The sequence below is a fragment of the Ranitomeya imitator genome, chromosome 3 (assembly GCF_032444005.1).
Source record: "Ranitomeya imitator isolate aRanImi1 chromosome 3, aRanImi1.pri, whole genome shotgun sequence".
Classification (NCBI taxonomy): domain Eukaryota; kingdom Metazoa; phylum Chordata; class Amphibia; order Anura; family Dendrobatidae; genus Ranitomeya; species Ranitomeya imitator.
The window spans coordinates 300,987,568-301,003,378 of NC_091284.1; the positions used below are offsets into that span (position 1 = coordinate 300,987,568).

Consider the following 15,811-nt stretch of genomic DNA (forward strand, 5'->3'; position numbering starts at 1 on the left):
CGATAAAAAAAAATAAAAAAAAAATAAAAAAATTCGGCTTGAATTCGGACCAATGATATTCTAGGATTGTGTCTTCATCTGCATTTTGTTTTCCGGCTCTTACCAAATCACGATTGGACTGGAAAAAGACGCAGCATGCCGAAATTGTAATCGGAATTCAGATCACATCCCACAACAGAAGTCAACGGGTACGAGAAAAAGAAACACCCAGCACTCAGACTCGGATGCAAGTGCTGTCTGATTTTTACACGGTTTCACAGGGACGATTCCTCATGTGACGTCGGTGTGAGCACCGAGGGAAATTTTAATACGGTGCTTGCACTGATGACAGAAAGGTGAAGTGAGTTCACTGGCCGTGAACTCCTATTCCCTTTCAGACAGCACCAGGAGCAGAATAACTTTCTCACGTCGCGGTGACCTCAGTCAGGGAGTATGTGTATGTGTGTGTGTGTGTGTGTGTGTGTGTGTGTGTGTGTGTGTGTGTGTGTGTGTGTGTGTGTGAGAGTGTGAGAGAGACATCTATATATCTATGCATTCTAGAAGTATATATCTATATAACCTGTCAATGTGATTTTACTGTACACGCACATGAATTGCTGGCTTTTCTTCTATCGTGTGTGTGTGTTTGCATAAAAAGCAGCATGATGACCCTAACATGACACTTGCATTACACTCCTTTGACTCTCCTGCATCAAAATCGGACTAATTTTAAAATTGCTAGTGTGTCTCCAGCCTTATTCTTCAGTTCACTCATTCACTCACAGTACCCTGCCTTGCCGAATTTATTTCTGCCATCTACATCAATATATCTGCAGTGTGGTTTTACATCATAAGCTGGCTCTAGCCAAGCTCAACTGTTCTGAACTTCACAACAGTAGTGCAGACTTGACTTAGTGGCTGTTGCAGACAGATCAGTGGTGTTAAACTGCAAATGTTGTTCAGATGATGCATATAGCAGAAGAGAACCATCTGGTGCATGAATCAATATAGTGCCATTTGCAGTTTCAAACCTATCTCTCAGCAGTACAAACATAGGTCAACTAAACTCAGCCCTTGTACACGAAGCACAATCCTGCAGTATGTCATGTTATTTTGGTCATCTATATACATAGCCATCCTGCGGAATATCTGTCCATTATATCCCATGCACATACACCACATCTCTTTTCTCAGCCCCGTTTACAGCAAATCTCTCCTTGATGCCTAAAGTATTCACTGCCTTTTTCTGCAGTAGATCACTAGATGGTTACCAGCATACACTTTTTCCATGACATCATCCCTCACAGTAGAAAAGCCTTCTAAGGCCTCTTTCACACTTCAGTCTTTCGGCGTCAGTCAAAAACCGCCATTTTCGTGAAATGGCGGATCCGCCATTTTTTTTTTGGCGGATCCGCTATTTTCCCATTGACTTGCATTAGAGACTGATTGTGGCGGATGGCCGTCCGTTCCATCCGCCATGCGACGGATCCGTCGATATTTGGCGGACGTTGTCTAGACATTGACAGACTTTGTAACGTTTTTTGGCGCCGCCGAAAAGGCGGACCGCGGCGGATCCGTCGTGTCCGCCTTTTTTTAGAATGGGCGCCTATGGGCGACGGATCCGTCGCGATCCGCTTTTTGGCGGATCCGTCGCCTCAATCCGCTTTTTTTGATTGAGCATGCTCCAAAAAGTGGATACTTTGCCCAGACAACCCAAAAACTATATAAAGAGGACAGGTCATTCCCAAATGTACCAGCCAGCAAGACAGACCCTTCAATGCAAGAGAGACCCAGCCAGACCCTGCCAGCAAGACCTTGCCAGCCAGCCAGAGAGGCCCTGCCAGCTAGCCAGAGAGGCCCTGCCAGCCAGAGAGGCCCTGCCAGCCAGAGAGGCCCTGCCAGCCAGAGAGGCCCTGCCAGCCAGAGAGGCCCTGCCAGCCAGAGACACACTGCCAGACCCTGCAAGCAAGACCTTGCCAGCCAGGCCCTGCCAGCCAGCCAGAGAGGCCCTGCCAGCCAGCGAGGCCCTGCCAGCCAGCCAGAGAGGCCGTGCCAGCCAGACCCTGCCTGAGACAGCCATGTGAGTACTGACATCCAGCGTGTGTGTGTGTGTGTGTGTGTGTGTGTGTGTGTGTGTGTGTGTGTGTGCATTTGTGTATGACGTACTGAGTACAGCAAGAGCTTTTAAAACCTGAATCCAACCTGAGGCCTGCCGTCGTCCTGCAACAGCCAGTGCCCTGCTACAGTCCAGATCCACCCCGAGGCCTGCCACTGTGAATATATCAAGCTCCAGCTGGAGGACTGATGGCCGTGTGTGTGTGTATTTTTGTACTGCTGTGTGCTTTTGTATGTATGTGTTCATGTGCCTGCACCTTATTATGCCTTCGTCAATATTACGCCTGTTCATGTGTTATGCTTGCGTTATGACTCTGCTTGCAGGTATGTTTGTGTGCATCTTGTTGGTTGCATGTGCATTTGTCAATGCCATATTGGTTAATGTTGATTTTTGATGTATTTACTAAAGGTACCGTCACACGCTGCAGCGATACCGACAACGCTCCGGATCGCTGCAGCGTCGCTGTTTGGTTGCTGGAGAGCTGTCACACAGACAGCTCTCCAGCGACCAACGATGCCGGTAACCAGAGTAAACATCGGGTTACTAACTGCAGAGCCGCGCTTAGTAACCCGATGTTTACCCTGGTTACCAGTGTAAAAGTAAAAAAAAAAAAGGTAAATTCCGCTGTCTGTCCCCGTGCTGTGCTTCTCTGCATTGTGAGCGCCAGCCAGCCGTAAAGCAGAGCACAGCGGTGACGTCACCACTCTGCTTTCCGGCCGCTGTGCTTACACAGGGCAGAGAAGCAGAGCGCCGAGGGACAGACAGAAGGTGGCTGTGTGTGCGTGCGTGCGTGCGTGTGCCTGCCTGCCCTGTTTATATGTTTTTCATACTATGCTGGTATTTTGAATAGCTGTGGTGTAAAATTTGTTTTGTGTGTGTGTATAAATGATGTGTGATGTGTTCTGCATCTTTGTTGTTTTCCATAATGTACTTGTATTTCAAATAAAGAGCAGTGTAGCTCCTACTGTACCCTAAAAAAAAGAAAATTTAAAAAAATATAGTAATAAAAATTTCACAAAACTGTCAGTAGTCTCAAGATAAATGTAATATTGGGTAAACATGCAGTAAAGGTTATATATACAAATGTGTAATGCAAATCTTTGCTATAGAATATGTTATCTGGTTTTAGAAAATACAAACTGTAGGGTAATCATAATTAACAATTTTGGGGATTGGTATTTTAATTTCGAATGAGGAACATTTTTTATAAGGTTAAACTTTGTTTAGGTGGGTTTTACCAGCATGCGCATTGCGCATATCAAGTTCTACGTAGTTTTGGTGTTTTAAAGGGATTTTTTGGGGGGTTTTTTTGTGGGGAAACAGGAGGTAGAGGGTTTGGCAGCTTGTGCATCAAGTTTGACGGTAGAATTTTTTTTTTCTTTTGTGGTGGGGGAAATCAAAAATAAGTTGGCACTGTAGTAGGTACTGACCCAAGACGTACACAAGCAGGCTCCCCATTTTTTTTAAAAGTTGTAAGTGTAAAGTCCCTACAGCTGCATCTATCCTTTTGTATAGTAGCTTAGAACTCTCTTTATGCTTGCAGATTCTAGGGACCAAGAGGACCCAAGCAAGGGACCGACCGACCCAAGCTATACGCAAGCCCCAAGTTTTGGAAACAGATGTAAGTGTAAAGTCCTGAAAGCTGCATCTATCTATCTATCCTTTTGTATAGTAGCTTAGAACTCCCTTTATGCTTACAGATTCTAGGGACCAAGAGGACCCAAGCAAGGGACCGACCAACCCAAGATAGACGCAAGATCATAATGTCTAAATTCTTCTGAGAGCCCCCCAGCACATCATCAGCAAACTGAGGTGTTAATTTTTTTTCTTCATAAATTTTTTATTTTGGTGCAACAATGGCAATTGTATTTTAAGCCTTTATGTGTTTATTCTGTATTCACAGGAATATGAAGCAGAGGGGCTAACAGAAGGAGACGGACAGGGTGGAGAAATACAAGGAGCGGGAGCGCATAGTGTAAGTTTTGAACAGACCGATCCTCACATACAATGCACTACACCCAACACAAACATTCAGCACAGCACACAATACATATGCCTCGATCAAAGAACATTATTAATTTTTTTTTTTTTTTAAATTAGTCTTCACAATCCGGGGCTCGACGTAGAGTTCCTCAAAGCACCTCCCATAGTCGTCGGAATGATAATCGCGGCGGTCGCCGAAGAGTAAGTTCCTTTTTGGTTTGGTGTTTAGTAAAATGTAAAATTCATGTGTTGTAATCTTTCCCTTTTTATTCTTATCTTTTTGTTAGGCTTCACAGCGTGCTCCCGAACAAGATGATGAAGAGGAGGGCATCGATGTGAACACCCTCATCGAAGCAGTACAAAGTCGGGAGCCGCTGTGGAACATGTCGGACCGCCGCCATGCTGACCAGTTAATCACCCGACGGCTATGGGAGGAAGTGTGCAGTGCTGTTATGGATAACTGGGAGGAACTCGATGCTGGGGCCCAGGATCTAGCGCGTAAGTATTCACACTTCATAACCTTATGTTAGGCATGATTTAATGTGGTGTATAGTAACCAATTTTTGCTTTCTCTTTCCAGGTAACAGGATTATCGTGCGGTGGCGGTCACTCAGGGATCGCTTCAAGAGGGAGTTTAATAAGGAGATGCAGGCCCCGAGTGGATCTAGAGGACGCAGGAGCAGATACAAACATGCCAGAGCCCTGTCGTTCCTCCGGTCGACGCTGCTGAGCAGAAGGTAAATATTCAACACCACATATTTTCAGTCAAACTGTAAAAATGTGTAACCTTCAATTTTTTTTGCAGCAAGGGCAATTGTAATATCCAGATACTAATTTTTTTTTTCTTCTTTAACAGCACTTTCTGCAGCACTCGGGAGCCTGCATCAGAGTTGCACCCCTCTGGAGCGATCCCTCAAGAGTCCGCCACCGGGGACCACGTCGACCCCTCTGTTTCTGCACCTTCCCTTTCATTTGATCCCTCAGCCTCATCCACCAGCGCTGGAGCAGCAGGGCGGACTTCGTCACTTGAAGCTGCAGGTGATGAGTTAGAGTTCCCTTTACCCCACCCCTCTGCCACTGCCGCAACATCTAGACCAACTTTGTGGTCAGGACGGCAGCGCCAGAGAGGTCAGGAAAGGAGCTATGCGCCTGACTTTTTGCAGCTGAATGCATCCTTTCACAGTGCCATCAAGCTTTTGAGTGAGCAAACGTCTGCTGGGTACAATATGCTTAACAAAAGCATACTTGAACTCAGCAGTCGTCTTGATAGGATGCAATCAGATGCAAATCAGTCACCAAGGCACTGTTTTTTTCAGTCGGTCCTCAGGCACATGGAAAATCTAACTCCTGACCTGCAGATGCATGTGATGCAAGGCTGCCACACTGCTCTAGCGCAGGCGATGTCCCATGCCCCTCCACCTACCCTTCATGTGTCAACACCTTTCCCCTCTCAATCCACCGTCTATCCTCCCGTCCGTCCTCCTCCTGTCCGTCCTCCTCCCGTCCATTCTACTCCTTCGTCATTTGTTCCTTCCCCCCTTAGTCTTTCCCAGTTTTTACCGTCCCCCTTCCATTCTTCCCCTTTAACTTCTCCGTTCCCAATCCCACCAACACCTTCATACCTCCCACACACCACATCTGCACCTCAACTCTCTACACAACCTCATGTTTTCACCACCCATTCTACTTCTGTTCCTCCCCGTGATGTCCTGTCCCCCACTCTCGACGTGGTCCGCCCTGTCAGCCCCTCCGCTACTATCTCCACCCCAAACTATGAGAATCTGTAAATAAATCAACAGTTTTTTGGTTTAAAAACAATTTTATTGTCTTTCTCTTTTTTTTTTTGTAAAGTTTTTAAATCACCAAGGTTATGGCAATAGTAACAATAACAGTGTTTAAAGGGTACCGTTGCAAAACATACAATGCTGCATTAAAGTACAAAGATTTTGTAAGCAAACAAAAAATGGTATTTTTACAAGTGTAAAAAGAAAAAATTTTTTACACCATTTCATACTGCCAGTCAACTGATCCTGCAGGAGACATGAAGTAGTCTGCAAAACTGTCCCGCATTCTGGAGACTGCTACTGGACTGCGAAAAGTGGGGTTTTGGTAATCCCGTAAGGTGCTTTCAGAAACATTATCCTCCAGGGAAACTTGTTCTTTTGATAAAACAAAATTGTGCAGGACAACGCACGCTTTGACCACATCATCGACAGTTTCAGTCTGCAGTTTAATTGCAGTTAGCAGGACTCTCCATTTGGCAGTTAAGATGCCAAAAGCACATTCCACTACTCTTCGTGCTCTGGTTAAGCGGTAATTGTAAATTTTTTTCCTCTGGGTCAGTCCACTACTTCCAAAGGGTTTCAGCAAGTGTGGGGAAAGCTGGAAGGCATCATCTCCAACACAAACAAATGGTAATGGTGGACTAGTGGTTCCAGGGAGAGGTCTAGGGGGCGGAAAATCAAATGTCTCTCCATATAAACGGCGCCCCATTGGTGAATTTTTAAAGATTTGTGAATCATTTGCGCGTCCATACGCACCGATATCAACAGCGATGAACTTGCATTGTGCATCGGCTATGGCCATCAACACAATAGAGAAGTACTTCTTATAGTTATAAAACTGTGATCCAGAGCCTGAAGGTTTGACGATCCGTATGTGCTTTCCATCAACTGCTCCAACACAATTTGGAAACTGGCAAATTTGATGAAAATTTTGGGCGATCTCCAGCCACCTCTCCTGTGATGGCTCTGGGATGTATTCCACTTGTAGGCACTCCCACAATGCCCGGCAGGTATCTCTGATGATCCCCGAGATGGTGGATATCCCAAGTCGATACTGAAAATGGAGGCATGAGAACGACTCTCCAGTTGCAAGGAATCTGTTAACAAAACGAAAAGACAATAATTAATAAAAAAAATTCAAAAAACAACATTACAGTTATAAGTCTGATGAATGAGAATCATTTAAAAAAAAAAAAAAAATTACTTACTTACTTACCGAATAGTCACCATGAGACGCTCTGCTGGTGATATTGAGAATCGCATCTGGGTGTCTCGTCTACGTATACAGTCTTCCACATAGCCCAATAAAAACTCGAAATTTTCAGCTCTCATCCTCACATAATTGAAGAACTTTTGAGGGTTTTCCCTTAGTTCCATGTAAAGCGTGGAATAAACACCACGGGTCATACGTTGAGCTGTGATGGGATGGATCCACAGCCTTCTCTTCCGCCGCTGCCGTAGGATGCGCAGTCTTTGTTCCTCCCTCTCTCGAACGCTGACTGCCAACTGATTTGCCTCAAAAGTAAAATCCGCATAGATCTTTGCAATGTTCGCCAGGACTCCTTCCATTTCTGCCACTTTCTCTACAACCTTTCAAAGATGTGGTGTAAATACACGCTATATATAGTTTTGCAGTAGTATCCAGTAGCCAATCACATTGAAATCCTCCCCTTTTAAAAAACGGATCCGTCAAAAAACGGTTACAACGGATGTAAAAACGGTCGCAACGGTTCTAACGGATCCGTTTTTTTAACGGATCGGGGCAGCTGATCCGTCAAAAAAACGGATCCGTTAGAACCGTTTTTCCACCAAATTTGACGGATCCGTCGATCCGCCACGATGTCGGACCTAACTGACGCCACACAACTGAAGTGTGAAAGAACTCTAAGACACAGCACATATGCTGTCTGGATGCAGCTGAGAGAGACTGCACTGCGCAGGATCGACCAGGGTCCCTGGAACTATAGGATGGTTCCAGTGGAAACAGGAGGGAGAATAGAGTCCATTTGTAATTCTGATCCATTTTTACACTACTTCCTGAGGTAAAGGGAAGAGGTGTAAAAATGGATCAGAATTAAAAATGGGTTATACGGACACAAATGAATGTGTCTGCTGTTATAAGACTACGTTGTGATTTGGGGAATACCTGTTTAATGTAAAAAAAAAAATGCTCCACTGTATAACTGACTTAAACTGAAGTGGAGGGACTCGACTGATGGGTACTATCCCTGCTTTAGTTTTGTGCCAGTTTTTAAAAGGCAAGAAAGTTCTGAAGATGCATGTTTTCTTCTGTTCTAAAAACAGATGACGGGAATTGAGCTAGACTGGCCAATAAAATCATTGTCTCTCAGTTTTTCATTTACATCAAGTATGCTATGAATCCATTAAAAGGAACCTGTCACCCCCCCAGGCGTTTTTAACTAAAAGAGCCACCTTGTGCAGCAGTAATGCTGCATTCTGACAAGGTGGCTCTTTTAGTTATTTGTGCTGTAACTGCCGAAATAATCAGTTTTGTAATTTGTCCTAAATACCTTTTCTTCAGTCAAGGAGGTAGGCCTTTCCCCCCTGCTGCAGACACCACTCAAATCTTCTTGGCGCCGGGCGCTGCATCCTCACCACTGTTTTGAAATGAGTCGGCGCCTGCACTCTTTTCTCCTGCCTTGGGCAGGCGCAGTGAGCGCTGCCCGTCTGTCCTCACATGCAGTCCAGCTGACTGCGCCTGTGCGGACGCCCTGCCTGTGAATCCCAGCCCCGTAGTATGAATAAATAAGAAGACACTGCGGGGCTGGAATTCACAGGCAGGGCGGCTGCACAGGCGCAGTCAGCTAGACTGCATATGAGGACAGACGGGCAGCGCTCACTGCGCCTGCCCAAGGCAGGAGCAAAAAGCACAGGCTCATTTCAAAACTGCGGTGAGGAGGCGGCGCCAAGAATATTTGAGTGACGGATGCAGCAGGGGGGAAAGGCCTGCCTCTTTGACTGAAGAAAAGGTATTTAGGACAAATTACAAAACTGATTATATCTGCAGTTACAGCACAAATAACTAAAAGAGCCACCTTGTCAGAATGCAGCATTACTGCTGCACAAGTTGGCTCTTTTAGTTAAAAACGCCTGGGGGGGGGGGGGGGGGGGGGGATGACAGGTTCCCTTTAACATTAATTCTGTTTCTAAAAATTAAATAGACAAATTCTCAATGAATACACATATATACAAAAATAAATATATGGCGTGCATTTGACAAATATACTAAATCTACAACATAATGCACAACTCAAAAAATTATGATAAACGTAATTTTATTAATCATAAAAGTATCACATAACATATATAAAAGGGAAAACAGAAATCAGGTGGAAAGAAGTACGGGGTATCACAGAGACCAATGTAGTATATATTGTGGCTCCTAAAGTCAAATAGTAGATATGGGTATATCCCCAATGAACATTACCGTATTTTCCGCTTTGTAAGACGCACTTTATTTCCCCCAAATTTGGGGGGGAAATGTGGGTGCGTCTAACAAAGCGGATATACCGCTTACCATTACAGGCTGGGATGAGGGGGTGTCTGTCGCTGCTACCGCCCGCCGCCGCTGTTGTCTGCCGCCGCTACCGGGGTTGTCCGCTGCTGCCCCGGGTGATGCTGGAGGCTCCGATGCTGCGGGGGGCTCTGGCGACATTTTGTGAAAGACCAGAGCCCCCCGGCAGTTCGTCCATACGTTCCAGTATGACTAATTCCGGGAAAATGGCCGCCGGAATCTCGGGAGATGAGATTTCAGCGCTGAGATCTCATCTCTAGAGATTCCGGCGGCCATTTTCCCGGAATCAGTCATACAGGAACACATGGACGAACTGCCGGGGGCTCTGGCCTTTCACAAAATGTCGCCAGAGCCCCCGCAGCATCGGAGACAGCCCTGCAGCATCGGAGACAGCCCTGCAGACCCCTCATCCCAGCCAGCAGCACAGGAGCCCCCTGCTGACCCCCTCATCCCAGCCTGCAGCAATGCTCCACTCCTGCCTCCAGCAACGACCCTGGGACCCTGATCCACCACAGCCACAACCCCTGGTAAGTAATAAGACGCATGGATTATAATACGCCCCACCAATTTATTAAAAAAAGTTTTTTCCTATTTTTCTCCTCAAAATTTGGTGTGCGTCTTATAATCCGGAGCATCTTACAAAGCGAAAAATACGGTAAATCATGTGCACACAATGACTCTGATGTTTGTATCCACAGAATATATAATAATGACTATCATGTCTATAAGAAGGGCAGCATGTATTGAGATTATCTATGAACACATATAAAAAATAAAAATTGTTGTATTGCCACAATGTGTTTATTTAGTGTGCAAAATCTCTCATTTTAGAAAAAAACAGTAGTACCAGAATAATGTCCATTAAATATAAGAATAAGATTAATAAAAGAGAGTCAGGGTTCAAGCTGTGTGCACAAATTTAGATAGCAGCACAATGCAATTGTTTATATGGCAACACAGCGTAAACAGTACACACTGAATTTATATAACAGCACAGTGCACACTAAATAATGTAGCAGCACAACATAGCAGCACAATATGATTGTTTGTATAGCAGCACAATGTGGTTATACTATGTCCGATACATCTGGAGCCCATAGGACAGACAAGAAAAGGAGACTGTATAATATAGTGGAATACTTAACCATATGAGTGGTCCTGTGGTAGCCCGCACCTGCCCGACGCGCGTTTCGCCTGAGCTTTAACGAGGGCATGAACTAGTGACAGAATATTTGAGTGACGGCTGCAGCAGGGGGGAAAGGCCTGCCTCTTTGACTGAAGAAAAGGTATTTAGGACAAATTACAAAACTGATTATTTCGGCAGTTACAGCACAAATAACTAAAAGAGCCACCTTGTCAGAATGCAGCATTACTGCTGCACAAGTTGGCTCTTTTAGTTAAAAACGCCTGGGGGGGGGGTGACAGGTTCCCTTTAACATTAATTCTATTCCTAAAAATTAAATAGACAAATTAAATCTCAAGACACAAAGTGTGTATATTGTAGAAATATGTTGTATTTCTATTAAACATACATATAATTAGTTGTAGTGTAGTACAAAGACTAAATCCTGCAGCTATGGCATATTCTTGGGCTGTAAGCTCCTTATTTTTCTCACTCTAGTTACTGGCAGATTTCTGCCTATTTTTCTGCATAGTAAAGCTATCAATCAGAAGGTAGTGGGACCTCATGAAACTAATTAGGAGTAGATTTAGCCCAAATTTAGCATATTTTAGCCACCGAAATGAGCATGCCTGTTAATACGAATTATACTTTCAAAGTAACAAGTAGGAGATAGATTTCCTATAAAACCCAGCAAACATGGAAAATTGTATGCCTACTGAATATTACTAACATTACCTGTGTTCTGCACTCGCCAAGTTTTTGTAAATTGTGTATCAGGTGGTACAGATTCTCCTTCTCCAATAGTTACATCTTCTACAAATGACATGCAAGGGATGCTTACATTTGGGCTCTCAAAATCGTAATATGCTCCAATTGCTGCTTGTAGATTCCTAGAAACAAACAAAACATTAACAGATTCTGTAGGGCTTACATGTACACGAAGAGCAGGCACAGAAAGAATAAGGCTATGTGCACATGTTGCGGAATTGCCTTGGAAATTTCCGCAGCAATTCCGCAACTCCCTGCCGCGAGTAAAACGCATGCAAAATTGGCATGTATATTCCCGCTAAACACTAGCGTTTAGCAAGCGTAATTAGCTTGCAGAATGCTAGTGTTTTCCAAGTGATCTGTAGCATCGCTTGGAAAACTGATTGACAGGTTGGTCACAGTTGTCAAACAGTAAAAAGTTGGTCACTTGCCAAACACTATTGCCTATGCAGCATCAATAGTAAAAAGATATGTTAAAAATAATAAAACCAAATAAAAAATTGTGATATTCTCACCTTCGGGCATCCCCGCAGCCTTCCCTCTATTCACGATGCTCCCGATCCCAGTGATGCTTTGCGACAATTACTCCAGATGACGTAGCATCACGCGAGACCGCAACATCTTCACAGGTCACTGTCGTAAGGCACCACTGGGAACGGGAGCATCGCTAAGGCCTGGGCTGGATCCGGGGGCCGCCAGAAGGTAAGTATATAACTATTTTTTATTTTTATTTTTTTTTTAGGGCCTGGAGTAGAGTCTCCTCTCTTTGACCCTAGGTACCAACTGCACATAGCCCCATGCGGGAAGTAAGCGGATTAATGCATTCCTATGTGTGCGGAATCGCCGCGATTCTGCACGAAGAATGAACATGCTGCGTTTTTTTCTGCGATGCGATTCCGCCACGGAAAAACATGCAGCATTAGCACAGCATTGCAAAATCGAATTCAATGGGTTGTGTTGTGCATGCGTTTTCGCAGCGGAAAAAAAACGTGGCAAAAACGCATACAATCTGCAACGTGTGCACATAGCATAAAGGAGATGTAAACCAAGTGATCTAGAAACACACAACTGTCTAATGTAAAATCATCCCTTTTTTAAAAACTTACGCAAGAGGATTTCAAATTGTCACTTTCTCTTCGACAAACTGCACAAATCAATAGTACGAGTACTGTGAGATAGTGAACACACACACACACACACTTATGTCTCGCCCCACCTTGTCTCCTGAACGCATCATTCATTTTGAAGATCAGCTAGTCCAAATAGCTCAAAGCAAAACACACTATAATGCCAGGTGACAAGTGACCTAGGAAGGAGATGGCAAATTCCTACTGTATGCAGCAGAGCAGGAATCACACAAGTCTCTGAGAAGTTATTTATAGCGCTTAGTCTCCACGCACTAGCTCAGACACATCTAAAAATTATATACAGTCAGCTAAGGGGAAAACTAGGGAAAAATACTAGGTAGAAGTTAATAATAATCTTTATTTTTATATAGCGCTAACATGTTCCGCAGCGCTTTACAGTTTGCACACATCATCAAGTTAAATAAAGTCCAGAAGTTGTATAGTTCCTCACGTTATACAGGGTGGACATGCTGTTGGTGAAACTTGTGCAGCTGCACAGGGTCCCAAAACTTTTAACCCCTTTACCCCCAAGGGTGGTTTGCACGTTAATGACCGGGCCAATTTTTACAATTCTGACCACTGTCCCTTTATGAGGTTATAACTCTGGAACGCTTCAACGGATCCCAGTGATTCTGACATTGTTTTCTCGGGACATATTGTACTTCATGATAGTGGTAAAATTTCTTTGATATTACCTGTGTTTATTTGTGAAAAAAATGGAAATTTGGCGAAAATTATGAAAATTTCGCAATTTTCCAACTTTGAATTTTTATGCAATTAAATCACAGAGATATGTCACACAAAATACTTAATAAGTAACATTTCCCACATGTCTACTTTACATCAGCACAATTTTGGAACCAAAATTTTTTTTCGTTAGGGAGTTATAAAGGTTAAAAGTTCTCATTTTTACAACACCATTTTTTTTTTTTAGGGACCACATCTCATTTGAAGTCATTTCGAGGGGTCTATATGATAGAAAATACCCAAGTGTGACACCATTCAAAAAACTGCACCCCTCAAGGTGCTCAAAACCATATTCAAGAAGTTTATTAACCCTTCAGGTGCTTCACAGGAATTTTTGGAATGTTTAAATAAAAATGAACATTTAACTTTTTTTTCACAAAAAATTTACTTCAGCTCCAATTTGTTTTATTTTACCAAGGGTAACAGGAGAAAATGGACCCCAAAGGTTGTTTTACAATTTGTCCTGAGTACGCAGATACCCCATATGTGGGGGTAAACCACTGTTTGGGCGCATGGGAGAGCTCGGAAGGGAAGGAGCGCCGTTTGACTTTTCAATGCAAAATTCACAGGAATTGAGATGGGACGCCATGTTGCGTTTGGAGAGCCACTGATGTGCCTAAATATTGAAACCCCCCACAAGTGACCCCATTTTGGAAAGTAGACCCCCTAAGGAACTTATCTAGATGTGTTGTGAGCGCTTTGACCCACCAAGGGCTTCACAGAAGTTTATAATGCAGAGCCGTAAAAATAAAACAAAAATTTTTTCCCACAAAAATTATTTTTTAGCCCACAGTTTTGTATTTTCCCCAGGGTAACAGGAGAAATTGGACCCCAAAATTTGTTGTCCAATTTGTCCTAAGTGCAATGATACACAATATGTGCGGGGAACCACTGTTTGGGCGCATGGGAGGGCTCGGAAGGGAAGGATCACCATTTGGAATGCAGACTTAGGTGGAATGGTCTGCAGGTGTCACATTGCGTTTGCAGAGCCCCTAATGTACCTAAACAGTAGAAACCCTCCACAAGTGACCCCATATTGGAAACTAGACTCCCCAAGGAACTTATCTAGATGTGTTGTGAGAACTTTGAACCCCCAAGTGTTTCACTACAGTTTAGAACGCAGAGCCGTGAAAATAAAAAATCTTTTTTTTCCCCACAAAAATTATATTTTAGCCCCCAGTTTTGTATTTTCCCAAGGGTAACAGGTAGTGTTGAGCATTCCGATACCGCAAGTATCGGGTATCGGCCGATACTTGCGGTATCGGAATTCCGATACCGAGATCCGATATTTTTGTGATATCGGGTATCGGTATCGGAAGTGTAAAATAAAGAATTAAAATAAAAAAATATTGTTATATTCACCTCTCCGGCGGCCCCTGGACATCTGCGCGAGGAACCGGCGTCCGGCACGGCTTCTTTCTTCAAAATGCGCGCCTTTAGGACCTGAGGAATGACGTCGCGGCTTCTGATTGGTCGCGTGGCGGTCACATGGGCGGCACGCGACCAATCAGAAGCCGGGATGTCATTCCACAGGTCCTAAAGGCGCGCATTTTGAAGAAAGAAGCCGTGCCGGACGCCGGATCCTCCCGCTGATGTCCAGGGGCCGCCGGAGAGGTGAATATAACAATATTTTTTATTTTAATTCTTTATTTTACACTTTAATATGGATCCCAGGGCCTGAAGGAGAGTTTCCTCTCCTTCAGACCCTGGGATCCATGAGGATACATTCCGATACTTGATGTCCCATTGACTTGTATTGGTATCGGATATCGGTATCGGCGATATCCGATATTTTTCGGGTATCGGCCGATACTATCCGATACCGATACTTTCAAGTATCGGACGGTATCGCTCAACACTAGTAACAGGAGAAATTGGACCCAAAAGTTGTTGTCCTATTGTCCTGAGTACGCTGATACCCCATATGTTGGGATAAACCCCTGTTTGGGCACACGGGAGAGCTCGGAAGGGAAGGAGCACTGTTTTACTTTTTAAACGCAGAATTGGCTGGAATTGAGATCGGACGCCATGTCGCGTTTGGAGAGCCCCTGATGTGCCTAAATAGTGGAAACCCCTCAATTATAACTGAAACCCTAATCCAAACACACCCCTAACCCTAATCCCAACAGTAACCCTAACCACACCTCTAACCCTGACACACCCCTAACCCTAATCCCAACCCTATTCCCAACTGTAAATGTAATCTAAACCCTAACCGTAACTTTAGCCCCAACCCTAACTTTAGCCCCAACCCTAACTGTAGCATTAACCCTAGCCCCAGCCCTAACCCTAATGGGAAAATGGAAATAAATACATTTTTTTTAATTTTTCCCTAACTAAGGGGGTGATGAAGGGGGGTTTGATTTACATTTATAGCGTTTTTTTGGGCGTATTTTTATGATTGGCAGCCGTCACACACTGAAAGACGCTTTTTATTGCAAAAAATATTTTTGGCGTTACCACATTTTGAGAGCTATAATTTTTCCATATTTTGGTCCACAGAGTCATGTGAGGTCTTGTTTTTTTGCGAGACGAGTTGACGTTTTTATTGGTAACATTTTCGGGCACGTGACATTTTTTGATCGCTTTTTATTCCGATTTTTGTGAGGCAGAATGACCAAAAACCAGCTATTCATGAATTTCTTTTGG

At 44.0% G+C, this 15,811-nt stretch overlaps 2 protein-coding genes across 7 annotated transcripts in view; both read right to left on the bottom strand.

Annotated features, from left to right (window-relative positions):
- ILRUN (inflammation and lipid regulator with UBA-like and NBR1-like domains) overlaps positions 1-15,811 on the bottom strand; it is a 239,303-nt gene that overhangs the window by 200,330 nt on the left and 23,162 nt on the right. For all 6 annotated transcript variants that reach the window (XR_011319233.1, XM_069756566.1, XM_069756564.1 and 3 more), the window contains exon 2: positions 11,256-11,410. Coding sequence is in view for 5 of the 6 variants with exons in the window: in XM_069756566.1 (XP_069612667.1) it covers positions 11,256-11,410 (155 nt within the window). In the remaining variant the exon portion in view is untranslated. The remainder of the gene's footprint in view (positions 1-11,255; positions 11,411-15,811) is intronic.
- LOC138669799 (uncharacterized) lies at positions 5,897-8,269 on the bottom strand. Its single transcript, XM_069756560.1, has 2 exons — positions 7,079-8,269; positions 5,897-6,959 (listed from the first exon to the last, which is right to left on the bottom strand). Exons 1-2 carry the CDS (start codon positions 7,429-7,431, stop codon positions 6,077-6,079), a joined length of 1,236 nt encoding a protein of 411 aa, XP_069612661.1. The 5' UTR covers positions 7,432-8,269; the 3' UTR covers positions 5,897-6,076.

Coding starts and splice junctions, on each gene's coding strand:
- LOC138669799 (XM_069756560.1), bottom strand. CDS start 7,431: ATGGAAGGAGTCCTGGCGAACATTGCAAAGATCTATGCGGATTTTACT. Junction 6,960..7,078: donor CGTCTCATGGTGACTATTCG/GTAAGTAAGTAA, acceptor TTTTGTTAACAG/ATTCCTTGCAACTGGAGAGT.